This window comes from Periophthalmus magnuspinnatus, chromosome 5, assembly GCF_009829125.3.
Source record: "Periophthalmus magnuspinnatus isolate fPerMag1 chromosome 5, fPerMag1.2.pri, whole genome shotgun sequence".
Lineage (NCBI taxonomy): Eukaryota > Metazoa > Chordata > Actinopteri > Gobiiformes > Gobiidae > Periophthalmus > Periophthalmus magnuspinnatus.
This window is the reverse complement of record NC_047130.1, coordinates 16,670,666-16,687,561: the sequence shown is the minus strand read 5'-3', so window position 1 is coordinate 16,687,561 and position 16,896 is coordinate 16,670,666. Positions and strand designations below refer to the sequence as shown.

The following is a 16,896-nucleotide window of genomic DNA, read 5'->3' as shown; positions in this document are numbered from 1 at the left end:
CTCCCCTCTCCCCATCTCTCTCTCTTTCCTCTCCTCATCTCTCTCTCTCCTCTCTTCTGTCCTCTCTCTCTTCTTTCCATCTCTTTCTCTTCTCTCCTCTGCCCTATCTTTTCTTCTCTGTCCTCTCTCCTCTCCTCTCCTCCCCCCTTCTCTATCTTCTCCCTTCTCTCCTCTTCCCCTCTTTCTCCTATTCTCTCTCTTCTCTGTCCTCTCTTTCTCCTCTCCTCTGCCCTCTCTTTTCTCTCTTCTCCCTTCTCTCCTCTCTCTTCTCTCTCTTTCTTATTCTCTCTCCTCTCCTCTCCCCCCCTCTTTCTCCTCTTCTCTCCCCCTCTCCTCTGTCCTTTCTCTTCTCCCTCTCTTTCTCCTCTTCTCTCTCGCTCCTCTGTTCCTCTGTTCTCCCTTCTCTCACCACCCCCCCTCTCTTCTCTCCCCCTCTTTCTCCTCTCCTCTGTCAGGTTTCTGTTCATCCTGTTGGGTCCTGATGGTAAGGCTCAGCAGTACCATGAAATTGGACGCTCCATGGCGACCATAATGACGGACGAGGTAAGACGCTGTCGCCAATTTCCCACAATGCACCACTCTGCAGCCTAATGAACAGGACGCAGTTAGGAGATCCGGTTTCACCTCTCTCTGTTTGTCTTTGTCTGTCTCCCTCTCTCTTCTATCCTTCCCTCTCTCTTCTCCCATTGCCATTTCTCTCCCCCCCTCTCTCCCTTCATCATTTATCTTTTTCTTCCTCCCTCTCTTTGTCTTCTCATCTTTTTCCCTGTCTTCTTTTCCCCATCCTCTCCTCTCCCCTCCTTCTGTCTATCCCTCTCTCTCCTGTCCTCTCTCCTTCCTGTCTTACAATTCTCTCTCACTCTTCTTCACTTTCTCTCCCCTCTTCCTCTCCTTCCTCTCTTCTGTCATTCTCTCTCCCTCCCTCCTCTCTTTCCCTCTATCCTCCTCTCTCTTGCCACTTTCCTCTCTCCCCTCTCTCCTGTCTTCTAATTCTATCTCACTCTCTATATATATATTGCTCTCTTTCTCTCTCCCTTTCTCTCCCTTTCTCTCCTCTTCTCTCTCCCTGCCTTGTTCCCCTCCTCCCTACTCTCTCCCCCTCTCTCTGCCTCCTCTCCTTTTGTCTATCCTTCTCTCTCTTTCCCCCACTCTCTACTTCCTGTGTTCTCTCTCATCCTTCTTCACTCTTGCTCCTCTCCCTCTGTCTTTCTCCTCTCAAATCTCATCTTTCTTCTCCCTTGTTCTTTTCTTTATCCTTCTCTTTCTATCCCCCCTCCAATTTTTCTCTTTTTTTGCCTCTTTTTCCACAACTCTCTCCATGCTTTCTCTCTTCTCTCCAACTCTTTCATCCTTTCTCCCCCCTTCCTCCCTTCTTTACTCTCTTTTATCTCCTTCCTCCACATTTTCTCCCTCTTCCCTTCTCGCTCTCTTTCTCCCCTCTCTTTCTATCACCCCTCCCCCTTTTCTCTCCCCCTCCCTTCACCATTTGTCTCCCCCCTTCCCTATTTGTCTCTCCCACCCCCCTTTTCCTCTCTTCGTCTCTCCTCTCTCCTCCATGTTTCCCTCCATCCCTCCCCTCCTCCTGTTTTGTTCCTTTCTTCTTCTCTCACTCTCTCTCCTCTCATCATTCCTTCTCCCCCTCTCTATCTTTCTCCTCCTCCCTCTCTCCTCCCTCTCTCCCCCTCTCTCTGTGCACAGATCTTCCATGACGTGGCGTACAAAGCCAAAGACAGGAGTGACTTGTTGGCTGGCATAGATGAGTTTTTGGACCAGGTGACAGTGCTGCCCCCTGGAGAGTGGGATCCGTCCATACGCATCGAGCCGCCCAAAAACGTGCCCTCGCAGGTGTGTGTCTCAGAGAATAACAACAAAAACAAACTGAGAGTAAACAAAAAAACAAACTGAGAGTAAACAAAAAAACAAACTGAGAGTAAACAAAAAACAAACTGAGAGTAAACAAAAAAACAAACTGAGAGTAAACAACAAAAACAAACTGAGAGTAAACAACAAAAACAAACTGAGAGTAAACAAAAAAACAAACTGAAAGTAAACAAAAAACAAACTGAGAGTAAACAAAAACAAACTGAGAGTAAACAAAAAAACAAACTGAGAGTAAACAAAAAAACAAACTGAGAGTAAACAAAAAACAAACTGAGAGTAAACAAAAAAACAAACAGAGTAAACAAAAAACAAACTGAGAGTAAACAAAAAACAAACTGAGAGTAAACAAAAAACAAACTGAGAGTAAACAAAAAAACAAACTGAGAGTAAACAAAAAACAAACTGAGAGTAAACAAAAAACAAACTGAGAGTAAACAAAAAAACAAACTGAGAGTAAACAAAAAAACAAACTGAGAGTAAACAAAAAACAAACTGAGAGTAAACAAAAAACAAACTGAGAGTAAACAAAAAAACAAACTGAGAGTAAACAAAAAACAAACTGAGAGTAAACAAAAAACAAACTGAGAGTAAACAAAAAACAAACTGAGAGTAAACAAAAAACAACACTGTTTCAAGTTAAACCCCGTTCACACACACAGATCCTGTAAAGTCCCAGGTACAAAACACCAGGCTCGTAACCAAGGAAACCAACCAATGGCACTGGCAATTTTTTCTGGCTTTACTCACCCATAAAGTTTTCCTGCATATTTTCAGTAATTTACCTGGAAAATTGCCAGATCAAAACTGCAGGCATCAGTTCTGGCTTTGTTCACACACGACTCTGTTCTGGCAAAATGCAGGTTAATTCCTGGGTCAGGCTGTGTGTGTGAACGAGGCTTTATGGTGCGTTCACACCGGGGCGTCATATTAACGCATGAACAAAGACTGCAAATCTGCCAAACTGTTACTGAAAATACGATGAAAAAATATGAATTACCGAATGCACCTGAGGCTTTAGTACTTTTGTCCCTGTTCTAAAAAGTTTCACCTTACTCCAGAAGTTACCGTGGGCGCCATCGTTGCCGCCATCGTCACTTGGGTTGTATTATTTTGTATGGAGCTGCCGATCTTGACAAACAAATAAGTTCTCTAGGGACTACAGAGGCGTTTTGAAGTTTCCCAGAGAATCGGTACAGTGTTGACTTGTTGTTGCACATAAACATTGAACATTTGACATAAACCAACCTACTTTATATAATATTTCAGCGCCAAAGCTTTTCCCAAATTTTCTATTGAAAAGAATGGGATTTCCTCTTAATCAGAGTGCTACTACAAAGAAAGCACGGTTTAGTAGCATTTATGGAAATAGTGGGCGGGGCAGAATATGGTGAATCTTACTGATATTGTGTTACATGTGTTTCAGGAGAAGAGGAAGATGCCCTCAGTGTCTAATGGGACAATGTGTCCAGTGGAGGAAGAGCACGGTGAGCACCATGGGCCAGAGCTGCAGAGGACTGGGAGGTAACTGTGCCAACTCACATCACAAAAATCACATCACAAAACTCACATCATAAAAGTCTGTACCACTGACCCCTCACACTATCACCAGTCACTCATTCACACTACAGAAATGTAAAGTAGCTGATGTGTCTTGTCCATAGGCTGCATTTATAAACTTACAAAGCTAACGTTCTAGTCGCTGCGTTCCAAACAGGAAGTGATCATGGACGCGCTTTCGGCTGCATCGACTCCAATTCTGTGTCCCCTCTCTCTGTAACTGTTGCTGTCAGACTCGTCATTCTGGTCTTTAAATGTTTGTATTAATCTACTCTCCTGGGGTTTTATTTCACTTTGTGTCCATGAATCAAGATGTGAACATTAATAACGAAAATCAGACATATCAGGCGCCTTCTTTCACCGACGTCGCTCCCACTAGCGTTAGCAACAGAGTTGATTGACTGCATTGCTAAGCGCCCTGCTAAACCAGTAGTGCCGGCGGGAAGGGGCGTTACTTCTACAGCCTCGCTCTGGATTGGCTCTTTGGTTGCTATGATACTCAAGGTTGGAATTCCAAATATGGAACTCAAACTCGCCGCTATAACTACTAGCCTCAATGAGTTTAATTTGACTGGAGCTGAACGTTATGGGTGACATCACACTCACTTATTCCATTTCTTTATACAGTCTATGATCTTGCCCAAGGACACAACAGCAGCACGTGGTGTGATAGTGATTCAAACAGCTGATTTTAAGGGTGGTAGACAAGTAATCTAAGCACTGAGCCACTGCCGCCCTATTGTGAGAGATGATGTCATAAGTGTGGTCTTTACCGTGCTAGTGCTAATGTGTTTTAGGCTTTTTACATTACGTAAGCTCATTATGAATCATTATAGGTGTTTTTAGTATCCACAGAGCCTCCACAGTCAGGGCTTAAACTAAAGCTGCACTATGCAACTTTTCTTGTGGAGGTTTCAGTAATAAATCATATGCGATTGAAGATAGGTGACTTTGAAAAGTTTCACACTATACCTTTAAAAGTCCGATATTATGCAAAACTGACTCTTATGAGCTTTAATCCATGTTCTCATGCGTCATCACCTCCTCAAAAACAGACCTGGAGTTTTGTTTTGTTTCATTCACATGTTTGAGTAACACTTTATTATTAGTCTGTCTAAATGCTCAAAACACTTTGTTCCACCTTGTGATGTCATGAAGTGGTAGTTATCAAGCGAACAGCTCCTTTTACCTTTAGTTCCATACAGACTGGCAATTCCAGACCTGAATTGATCCAAAATAATTCTAGTGAAGGTGTGTGGAGTTTAAAAACATAGTGGAGCACTTCCTGTATTACCACATGATGACATCACAAGTTAGAACAGAATGTTTTCAGTTTGAGACAAGAACTCAGTGATGAGTGAATGAAACAAAACACAACTCCAGGTCTGTTTGTGATGAGAAAACAACATTAGAACAGATCAGTGAATAGAAGAATATGGCCCTTTAAACTCTTGGCATGGCTAATGAAATGTGCCGCTGTAACAATAATAATAATAATAATAATAACTATAATAATAATAATAATAATAATAATAATAATAATAATAATAAAGCCTAAACACCTCTGTGGTTGTGTCCTCAGGTTGTTTGGAGGTCTGATCCTGGACATTAAGAGGAAGGCTCCGTTCTACCTGAGTGACTACAGAGACGGGCTGAGTCTGCAGTGCGTGGCGTCCTTCTTGTTCCTGTACTGCGCCTGTATGTCCCCCGTCATCACCTTTGGAGGTCTGCTGGGAGAGGCCACGGAGGGACGCATCGTAAGCGGAAAACACCTTCACTCTTTAACCTAAACTAGTCACTTAGTAACATGCTCGTTTATTTATTTGCAGTGGTAGAAGGTTTTGATGTAAAAGTAAAGTAAAAATTAAAATTTTCAGGTATCTGTACTTTACTTAAGTACATTTTACAGTGGATACTTTTACTTTTACTTCAGTACATTTGAGAGCAGTATTTGTACTTTCTACTCCACTACATTTTTGAACAGGACTAAAAAGTAAAAAATACTTTTCATATGATTTGAGGGGTTATTTTTACCATGTTCGTGGAAACATCCTGACTAAAGTTTTCGAGTTCAAGCTTCGGCTTTGAGCAAAACAAAAATAAATACACAAAATTAATATGAAAAATGAAGAAATTGACTTGTATTGTGACTGTTACTGTTAATAAATATCATTACATTTAACAGTTTAACAAATGTGGAATTAAACAAGTTCATCTCATAACATTAGAGTGACAAGCTGACTAGCTCGCTCACCTTTGTGTTGAAAATCAAATCCTTGTTTTGCAGAGTGCCATAGAGTCACTGCTGGGGGCGTCTATGACGGGAGTGGCCTACTCACTGTTCGCTGGTCAGCCCCTCACCATCCTGGGAAGCACCGGGCCCGTCCTGGTCTTTGAAAAGATCCTCTTCAGATTCTGCAGGTAAAGCACAAATCAACTTTAAATTCAGCAAATTAATAAAGATACACTACATCAGAAAAGTTGCACAGTGCACCTTTTAAGAGCCCATATTATGCTGTTTTCTGATCTGTTCTAATGTTTCCTCATCACAAACAGACCTGGAGTTGTGTTTTGTTTCATTCACACATGTTTAACACACAAACCTGCATATTTAGGCTGAGTTTTTCTCTCAAACAGAAAACACCCTGTTCCACCTTGTGATGTCGTGTGGTAAACACAGGAAGTGCTCCACTGTGTTTTTAAACTCCACACACCTTCACTAGAATCATTTAGATCATTTCAGCTCTGGAGTTGCCAATCTCTACTAAACTAAAGGTAAAAGGAGCTGTTAACTTGAAAACTACCACTTCATGACATCACAAGGTGGAACAGAGCATTTTGAGCTTTGGAGATGTAACAGACTAATAATAAAGTGTTACTCAAACATGTACAAATGAAACAAAACACAACTCCAGGTCTGTTTTTGAGGAGGGAACAACATAATAAGCCTCACGAGAGTCAATTTTGTGTAATATAGGACCTTTAAAGAGAAAAATAGGTGGCAGAACCTACAATAGAAAAGTTATGCAATGGTCCTTTAAAATGTAGTGAAAGTGACTAAAAATAGGTTCATTTTGGTGTTCTAGTGAAAGTGAGTTTAAAATGTTTTGTGTTCTAGGGACTATGGCTTGTCCTACCTGTCCCTGCGCACCTGTATCGGTCTGTGGACAGCGTTCCTGTGCTTGTTGCTAGTAGCGACGGATGCTAGCTCTCTGGTTTGCTACATCACGCGGTTCACAGAGGAGGCCTTCGCGGCGCTCATCTGTCTCATCTTCATCTATGAGGCTCTGGAGAAGCTGTTCCACCTCAGAGAGATCTACCCCTTTAACGCACACAGCGACCTGGACAAGCTAACACTGGCATAGTGAGTTTCATTTTATTTTCATTTCATTTATTTATTTCAAGCACATGTATCAGGCACACCCAAACCACATCTCAAAAGAGGACAAATTTCATTGCGGTAACAGTATAAAGTGCACCATAACCTAACCTAATTTGACCATTCATCAATACCACATAGGCCATTGGTTTTTGTAAGGGCTGAACAATTTTGGAAAATGATGAAATTTTTCTGACAAGCATCACATTTAAATTTGTGACTGTGTTTTGAAGCTGCAGTTTCTTTTTCCTCATAAAACAGTAAATTTTGAAAGAGAAAGTGTATTGTAAAAGCTGACAAAATCACGATTTTGATTCAATTTCATTTTGTCATATTAAAAGAACTTTAAATCAGCCATTTAACACAAAACACTAATATTTTTCCCCCTCCAAAGCCTGAACCCTCTGCATTAAAAAGACCCAAGCTGACTATTAAATATTAGACATGAATGAATCTTTACCTCAATTCAAATTACTTTCACAGTCCTACCAACAAGTTTTCGATCTATTTTTACAATTTAAACCACATCAACTGTGACAACAGACCTTTATGTCACTGTCAACTTCTGTTGTCCAGCTGCAGATGTGCGGAGCCCGATAACCCCAATAACAAAACTCTGGAGCTGTGGAATCAGAATAACATCACTGCTGCATTTGTGCCCTGGTCCAACCTCACGGTCAAGGTAATGCAGACATGAGACTATACACTCTATGAAAGGAAACACAAATATGAGACTATACACTCAATGAAAGGAAACACAAATATGAGACTATACACTCTATGAAAGGTAACACAAATATGAGACTATACACTCTATGAAAGGAAACGCAAATATGAGACTATACACTCTATGAAAGGTAACGCAAATATGAGACTATACACTCTATGAAAGAAAACGCAAATATGAGACTATACACTCTATGAAAGGAAACGCAAATATGAGACTATACACTCTATGAAAGGTAACACAAATATGAGACTATACACTCTATGAAAGGAAACACAAATACGAGACTATACACTGTATGAAAGGTAACACAAATATGAGACTATACACTCTATGAAAGGTAACACAAATATGAGACTATACACTCTATGAAAGGAAACACAAATATGAGACTATACACTCTATGAAAGGTAACACAAATATGAGACTATACACTGTATGAAAGGTAACACAAATATGAGACTATACACTCTATGAAAGGTAACACAAATATGAGACTATACACTCTATGAAAGGTAACACAAATATGAGACTATACACTCTATGAAAGGTAACACAAATATGAGACTATACACTGTATGAAAGGTAACACAAATATGAGACTATACACTCTATGAAAGGTAACACAAATATGAGACTATACACTCTATGAAAGGTAACACAAATATGAGACTATACACTGTATGAAAGGTAACACAAATATGAGACTATACACTTTGGAACTCAGGGTAACGCAGGTATTCATTATTTTGTGTTTTTCTCCAGTTTGAGGTGGTTACCGTGGTTATTGTTTAACTTTTGAAGCGCCTGCTCAGCTTTCTCTAAGTGTCCCCAAGTCTTCAGCAAACAGCAGAAAGGACATTATATCATTAACTCCCCACTAATGGGTTTAAACTGAGCTGGAAAAACTAATATAGCAGAGGGTCACATTACATCATGTTATAAACTGGCCGTAGTTTAAAACTGAGCTGGGGACAGGTCAGAGATATATGGTAGAAATTGCTAAATGTAAATGTTTAGACCTGGTTTGTGGTTAATATCTGTGTAATTACTGGGCATATCCACATGAAAAAACACTCAAATCTTTTACATTCAATCTACACATCCTCATGTATAGATTCATTTCCATTCAATTAATTTTTCCCTGATATATTAAAACCACCCTGGAAAAACCTTGTGTAACTTTGCCTCTGTGTGTTTTGAATGGTCAGATGTGCAATATAACTCAAATGTTCTGTTCTTGATCTTGTTGTGAGCAGGAGTGCCTGGGTCTTCATGGTCAGTTTGTGGGCAGTGCCTGTGGACATCATGGACCCTACACTCCTGATGTGCTCTTCTGGTCCACCATATTGTTCTTCTCCACCTTCTTCATGTCAGCGTTCCTCAAGCAATTCAAAACCAGCAGATACTTTCCAACTAAGGTAAAATGCAACATTTACAGATTTTTTTTTCTTTTTGTAAGCCAGTACAGACTATAGTGACACTCTCAAGAGGTTGTTTGCCTGATCAGTTAGTCTAAGTGCATTTCAAGTAGTGTAAAGAAGTGTAGTCTGGAATTGTTCCCATAGGTTTGATTAACACACAGATCAGCCAACTGGAGACACACATGTCCATTTGTGTCAAAACAGGCCACAGACTGTATAAAGAAGTGGACTAAGTGAGTGTGACGTCATCCACAGTGTTCGGCTCCAGTCAAATGAAGCTCATTGAGGCTAGAGCAGATATAGGGGCCAATTTGGAGCAGAGATCCATATTTTGAATTACAACTGCAAGTATCATAGCAACCAAAGAGCCAATCTGGAGGGAGGCTGGTGAAGGTAGAGCCCCTTCCCGTCCGCGCCGCTGACTTAGCAAGTCCTTAGCGACCTCGGGGAAAGAAGGCGCCTGATTTGTTATTAATGTTCATATCTTAAGTTACGGACACAATAGAAATAAAAACTTGCGGCGGCTAGCAGGTTAGCTATGTCCATTTACATATACAGTTTAAGAAACAAACACAACAGTTTATGAGTAAAAAAGAAAAACTTTCAGGGGACTGACATACATTGAACACTTGTAAAAAAAAAAGTAGATTTCATTCTGAATTATATGAAGGTATGTGAGAAGATATTCCTCAAAACTTCTTGTATTTGCTGTGAGCTCACTCCCAGACTATCCTGCATTCAAACAAAAAGAACTAGAACAGAGACTTAAAAGCTAAAAAGAGTTAAATAAATAAATAAATCAACAAATAAAGACTAGATAAATGAGTATGTGTATATTTCCCAGGTTCGGTCGATGATCAGTGACTTCGCCGTCTTCATCACGATCCTCACCATGGTCGTCCTGGATTACATTGTTGGAGTGCCCTCACAGAAGCTCAAAGTGCCCAGTAATTTTAAGGTGAGAAATTTACCCATCTATTCACAAGAGCATGTTGAATGCATGTTGTGTGCTTAAAGAGGGGGTCCTATGCAAAATACACTTTTTGGAGAGCTTTACCATGTTACAATGTTTTTTCCCTCATCAAAAACATGTTTGAAGAGGTTTTAGATGTCATCCACGCATGTCTGAGTAATCTAGCGATCTCTCCCAGGCCCTATTCAAACCCTCCTTACAGTTAACTGTAAGATTCTGTACAATGCTCCGCCCACAAGTCTACATCACCCGTGTGCACGACAATTCTCCATACATATACAAAAACATGATACAAAACTGTACACTACAACTTGACAAACCTGATGTGATGTGCAGTAGTTTCATTAGTGGGATGCTACTGGTTGTGTTGTCATAGTGCTCTGAAGGGGGAGTGACTTAGCACAGAGGGCAAAGAGAGGGGGTCTCAGAGCATCAGAAACAAAGGGAAACTTATAAAATATGTTAATGCGTTGTTTTAGGTGAATACAGCATTTTTAAAACAATAAAAGGAAACATGGTGCTCTAAATATGTTATGTGTTACAGTTAATCCCCCATAAAAGTCAAATACCCCCTCTTTAATACCCCATAGAGATAAAATACTCCCTCTTTAACCATGTACCCTTGTGTGTTTCCAGCCGACTCGGGACGATCGTGGCTGGCTGATAAACCCGATCGGGCCGAACCCCTGGTGGACGGCTCTGGCAGCTGCAATCCCGGCTCTGCTCTGCACCATCCTCATCTTCATGGATCAGCAGATCACCGCAGTCATCATCAACCGCAAAGAGCACAAGCTACTGGTGCGAGAGCAGGGGCACGGGGCGGGAATATATGATCTCACAATAACTAGATATTTAAAGGTTCACTGTGTAACTTTTCTAGTGTGTGTTTGTTTCCATGTACTGTAGTTGTTATTGCTTTGTGTGGAACGTTCTGCGGTATTATTATTTTGATCACAGAAGGGGTTCGTTAGAGCTACAGACAAGTTAAATAGATTGAAATACTTCCTCGTTCTGCAGTGTGAAAATCAATCACCCCAGAGAAAATCTTAAAGGTCATATATTACACAAAATTGACTCTTGTGAGTTTTGATCCATGTTCTAATGCTGTTCTCTCCTCAAAAACAGACCTGGAGTTGTGTTTTGTTTCATTCACACATGTCTGAGTAACACTTTATTATTAGTCTGTCTACATCTCCAAAGCTCAAAATGCTCTGTTCCACCTTGTGATGTCATGAAGTGATAGCTCCTTTTATGTTTAGTTCAGTAGAGATTGGCAATTCCAGACCTGAAATGATCCAAATGATTCTAGTGAAGATGTATGGAGTTTAAAAACACAGTGGAGCACTTCCTGTATCGCCACATGATGACATCACAAGGTGGAACCGTGTTTTCTGTTTGAGAGAAGAACTCAGCCTAAATATACAGGGTTTGTGTGTTAAACATGTGTGAATGAAACAAAACATAACTCCAGGTCTGTTTGTGATAGTTTTGTCATAACATAGATCAGAAAACAGCATAATATCAGCCCTTTAACAAATATTTGAATTAAAGTGAGCATTATTCTCATCATAGCTGTTGTGTTGTTGCAGAAGGGCTGTGGGTACCATCTGGACCTCCTGATGGTGGGGGTGATGCTGGCCGTGTGCTCCATCATGGGTCTGCCCTGGTTCGTCGCCGCCACGGTCCTGTCCATCACACACGTCAACAGTCTGAAGCTGGAGTCGGAGAGCTCTGCGCCCGGAGAGCAGCCGCGTTTCCTGGGGATCCGCGAGCAGAGAGTCACCGGCCTCTTCATCTTCCTCCTCATGGGCTGCTCCGTGTTCATGACCGGAGCGCTGCAGGTGAGGAAAAGGGACAGGACATGAAAAAGTTAAAGGCCTGCACCTGATTTTTAACGTCTTCAAAACGTAAAAAAACAGAACTATTTCATCTTAAACAGTTCAGTTATTCACCATGATGAGTTTATAAGCACTTTCCACAACTCTCAGAGACCAGTGTTTCTGTGATGGTGAAGCTAACAACAACTATCATGCTAATGTGTACTTCCTGATTAAACGAGCTACTTGTTCAAATACATGGAAAAAAATTGGGTAAAGGGCCTTTAAATGTCCATATGATGCTGTTTTCTGATCTTTGTTCTAATGTTGTTTCCTCATCAGAAACAGACCTGGGGTATGGGGTATTAAAGAGGGGTATTTTATCTCTACGGGGTATTAACTATAACACATATCATATTTATCACCATGTTTCTTTTTATTGTTTTGAAAATGCTATATTCACCAAAAGCAATGTATTAACCTGTTTTATAAGTTTCACTTGCTCTCTGTGCTAAATTACTCCCCCTTCAGGCATGTTTTTGATGAGGGAACTACATTATAACATTAGAAAAACCTCCAAAAATCAACAGTTTGTTTTGACATTCATAAAACAGGTTCAACAACATGATATAATCTAAACTTTAGTCATTATCAACAAAGTGAATCTGGCTCTTACTGTTTCTTGGTGTGAATGAATCTCACGGAATCTCTTTACAAACATGACCCTGAGCTGCAGGTCACACTGTGCAGGAGGTGGTGCAGCAGTGCCACCTGCAGGACACATTTGAAATACATGAATAAAATAGTAAAGTGAGTTTTATTGTTTGTGCAGTTTATACCGATGCCAGTGCTGTACGGAGTCTTCCTCTACATGGGAGCGTCCTCACTAAAAGGCATTCAGGTACAACACAAGAGCCGACCTGTTTTTCATTCATAAATACATTTTAATGTTTACAATTTTCTCTTTCGATTTTATTTTCTGTTTGAAAAGTATTTTGTCAATTTTACGTTACTTTCAGGCATGATTTGACTCCCATATCATCACTAACACAGATTCATATTCACTTTACTTTTCAGTTTTATTTCCAATTTAATTATACAACAATATTTGTCACTACTAATTTAACTGTCCAAACTGTAGTATATTGTCACATGAGAGAAACAAACACAGTACAGTTCATGTTAGTCTGGTTAAAGACACTTATCCCGGCTAAGTTGAGCCTTGTAGTTTGCATAATGTGACTATGTATCATTCATAAATACCTTTCCTTTTCCCCTTTGGTTTTAATTTCACTTTAATTATACACATTATAATATATATATTTTCATTTTTAGCATTCCAAACTACTAAGATTTGAAAAAATTGTTTGCCAGTTTCGCTCCACAAACACAGTACAGCTCATGTTAGTCTGGGTTAAAGACACTTATCCAGGCTAAGTTGAGTCAGTTTCATATTTCTCATTCAAAAACATATATATTATTTACAATATATTTACAATTTTAACTTTGAATGTTTTTTGTTTTTTTTCCCATTGAATTATACATGTTCATTTATATTTAGTGATTTTAATTTCTAAATGATGTTATTTTGTCACACTAAACAAACACGGGCTGTGGGGTTAGTCTGATAAGAAGAACTTGTCCAGCACAATGGATTTCTAATTTACTTTTAAATATTTACACCTTTTGTATTTGATAAATGGTCACATTTTTATCCCACTCCTTCTCTCCCTCCCTCTCTCTCCCTCTCCCCTTATCCCCCTCCTCTACTCTCCCTCTCTCCCTCCCTCTATCTCCCTGTCTCCTCCCTCCCTTTCTCCCTCTCCTCTTATCCCCCTCCTCCTCTCTCCCTCTCTCCCTACCTCTCTCTCCCTGTCTCCTCGTGTCTCCCCTCCCTCTCCCTTTATCCCACTCCTTCTCTCCCTCGCTCTCCCTTTAACCCCTCCCTCTCCTCCTCTCTCCCTGTCCCCTCCTCTCTCCCCTCCATCTCTCTCCCTCTCCCTTTATCCCACTCCTTCTCTCCCTTGCTCTTCCTTTAACCCCTCCCTCTCCTCCTCTCTCCCTCTCTCTCCCTCTCCCTTTATCCCACTCCTTCTCTCCCTTGCTCTTCCTTTAACCCCTCCCTCTCCTCCTCTCTCCCTCTCTCTCCCTGTCCCCTCCTCTCTCCCCTCCATCTCTCTCCTGCTCCCTTTTTCCCCCTCCTTCTCTCCCTGTCTCTTCCTTCCTCCCCTTTCTCCCTCTCCCCCTCCTCCTCTCTCCCTCCCTCCTCCTCCCTCCCCTCTCTCCCTCTCCCCTTACCCCCCTCATGCTCTCTCCCTCTCTCTCCTCCTCTCTCTCCTCCCTCTCTCTCCCTCTCCCCTTATCCCTCTCTCTTTCCCTCTCTCTCCTCCTCTCCTCCCTCCTCTCCTCCCCTCTCCCTCTCTTTCAGTTCTTTGACCGTCTGAAGCTGTTTGGGATGCCGGCCAAACATCAGCCTGACTTCATTTACCTGCGTCACGTCCCTTTAAGAAAAGTGCACGTGTTCACGGTGACGCAGCTCACCTGCCTCGTGCTGCTGTGGGTCATCAAGACGTCGCCGGCCGCTATCGTCTTCCCCATGATGGTCAGTCTGGACACAACACCCAAAGTTACTCCTCACTTACTTTATGCATTCAGAACGTCCTAATTATTAACCATGATGAGTTTATAAGCACTTTTCACAACCAGAGCGGACAATTCCTTGGCATTTCGCTGCATATTATTAACTGTATTTGTGACATTGTATGTGACAAATAAATATGTATCTATCTAACTAGCATGCTAACAGCTTGCACTTCCTGATTCTCGGACAATTAAGCTGTTTATAATTAGATGCAGACAGTGTACAGTGGACTCATTTGACCCTGCTTGTCTCCATGGAGACAAGCAGGTGATGGACCCTCGACCAGAAAAGTGCTTCAGTCCCTTTATTTATGTCAACAGTCTGATTGTATTTTGTGTTTTGCTTAATTAAATTTTAGTAATATCACAATCTGAATTCACATGAACAGTTATTGTTACCGTATCTGTGGTTGTGTTGTTGCAGACGGGCTCCTGATGGTGGGGTTGATGGTGGGGTTGACGGTGGGGTTGACGGTGGGGTTGTTGGTGGGGTTGACGGTGGGGTTGATGGTGGGGTTGACGGTGGGGTTGATGGTGGGGTTGACGGTGGGGTTGTTGGTGGGGTTGATGGTGGGGTTGACGGTGGGGTTGACGGTGGGGTTGATGGTGGGGTTGACGGTGGGGTTGATGGTGGGGTTGACGGTGGGGTTGTTGGTGGGGTTGACGGTGGGGTTGTTGGTGGGGTTGACGGTGGGGTTGACGGTGGGGTTGTTGGTGGGGTTGACGGTGGGGTTGATGGTGGGGTTGTTGGTGGGGTTGACGGTGGGGTTGACGGTGGGGTTGATGGTGGGGTTGACGGTGGGGTTGTTGGTGGGGTTGACGGTGGGGTTGTTGGTGGGGTTGACGGTGGGGTTGACGGTGGGGTTGACGGTGGGGTTGTTGGTGGGGTTGACGGTGGGGTTGTTGGTGGGGTTGACGGTGGGGTTGACGGTGGGGTTGATGGTGGTGTTGACGGTGGGGTCGACGGTGGGGTCGACGGTGGGGTCGACGGTGGGGTTGTTGGTGGGGTTGACGGTGGGCTTGACGGTGGGCTTGACGGTGGGGTCGACGGTGGGGTCGACGGTGGGGTCGACGGTGGGGTTGACGGTGGGGTTGACGGTGGGGTTGACGGTGGGGGCTTGACGGTGGGGTTGACGGTGGGGTCGACGGTGGGGTCGACGGTGGGGTTGACGGTGGGGTTGACGGTGGGGTTGTTGGTGGGGTTGATGGTGGGGTTGACGGTGGGGTTGACGGTGGGGTTGACGGTGGGGTTGACGGTGGGCTTGACGGTGGGGTTGACGGTGGGGTCGACGGTGGGGTGGACGGTGGGGTCGACGGTGGGGTCGACGGTGGGGTTGACGGTGGGGTTGTTGGTGGGGTTGATGGTGGGGTCGACGGTGGGGTTGACGGTGGGGTTGTTGGTGGGGTTGACGGTGGGGTTGACGGTGGGGTTGACGGTGGGGTTGACGGTGGGGTTGATGGTGGGGTTGACGGTGGGGTTGACGGTGGGGTTGACGGTGGGGTTGACGGTGGGGTTGACGGTGGGGTTGACGGTGGGGTTGTTGGTGGGGTTGACGGTGGGGTTGACGGTGGGGTTGACGGTGGGGTTGACGGTGGGGTTGATGGTGGGGTTGACGGTGGGGCTGTGTGCTCTGTCTTGATTCTGCCCTGGTTCATGTTTGTGTTTGTGTGTCAGGTTTTGGCCCTGGTGTTCGTGCGTAAACTGTTGGACCTGTGCTTTTCAAAGAGGGAGCTGAGTTACCTCGACGACCTGATACCCGAATGGAAGAAGAAAAATCTGGATGACGCCTCAAAAATTAAAGACGAGGTCAGAAAAGTGAATAGTGAATCTAGAATCCTCCTTAGCTGCACCGCTCTGAGTGTCACACCCATTGACTGTTTATATAAATGGGCATAGTTAACCTGCGAGCCGCCGCGCTTCAAACAGGAAGTGATCTTTACATTGTCCCCTGTCTTTGTAACTGCTGCTGTCAAACTCCTCATTTTGGTCTTGAACAGGTTGTATTAACCTACTCGACATGATCCTGTTTTTTTATTTTTTATTTCGCTATTGTGTCTGTAAATCAAGAAATGAACCTCACTAGCATTAGCAACAGGTTTGATTGACAGCGTTGCTAAATGCCTACTTCCTGCTTTATAGAGTCTATGGTCAAACCACAACTAAACAGCTTCAGCAGCTACTACAGTGTCAGACCTGTTTTGTGTGTAATCTGTGTGAGGCTCAGCTGTTTTACCTGTACTTTGTGTGTAACAGGAGTCTCAGATAATTCTTCCGTCTAAATCCGAGGACTCGACGACGGTTCAGATCGCCATGGAGACGTGTAAACCTGCACAGACACAAAAAGCACACGACCCCAGGTAGAGACAGACATTACATTCAAACTTACAGGAGGATTATGATACAAGTCCAGATATTTTGCATGTACCTGCTTGGCCTGTGTTCCTCTATAACCCGAACTCACCCTGAACCTCTCCCTGTTGCTGTCTCTCTGTTTTCA

The 16,896-nt window shown here is 42.9% G+C and overlaps 1 protein-coding gene across 1 annotated transcript in view; it reads left to right on the top strand.

Annotated features, from left to right (window-relative positions):
* LOC117371532 (electroneutral sodium bicarbonate exchanger 1-like) overlaps positions 1 to 16,896 on the top strand; it is a 48,729-nt gene that overhangs the window by 20,744 nt on the left and 11,089 nt on the right. The window contains exons 8-22 of the mRNA XM_033967233.2: positions 456 to 543; positions 1,699 to 1,845; positions 3,305 to 3,402; positions 5,021 to 5,195; positions 5,726 to 5,859; positions 6,557 to 6,802; positions 7,394 to 7,499; positions 8,804 to 8,965; positions 9,813 to 9,926; positions 10,578 to 10,739; positions 11,531 to 11,782; positions 12,591 to 12,659; positions 14,187 to 14,360; positions 16,074 to 16,205; positions 16,653 to 16,756. Of these exons, the coding sequence (XP_033823124.1) occupies positions 456 to 543; positions 1,699 to 1,845; positions 3,305 to 3,402; positions 5,021 to 5,195; positions 5,726 to 5,859; positions 6,557 to 6,802; positions 7,394 to 7,499; positions 8,804 to 8,965; positions 9,813 to 9,926; positions 10,578 to 10,739; positions 11,531 to 11,782; positions 12,591 to 12,659; positions 14,187 to 14,360; positions 16,074 to 16,205; positions 16,653 to 16,756 (2,163 nt within the window). The remainder of the gene's footprint in view (positions 1 to 455; positions 544 to 1,698; positions 1,846 to 3,304; positions 3,403 to 5,020; positions 5,196 to 5,725; positions 5,860 to 6,556; positions 6,803 to 7,393; positions 7,500 to 8,803; positions 8,966 to 9,812; positions 9,927 to 10,577; positions 10,740 to 11,530; positions 11,783 to 12,590; positions 12,660 to 14,186; positions 14,361 to 16,073; positions 16,206 to 16,652; positions 16,757 to 16,896) is intronic.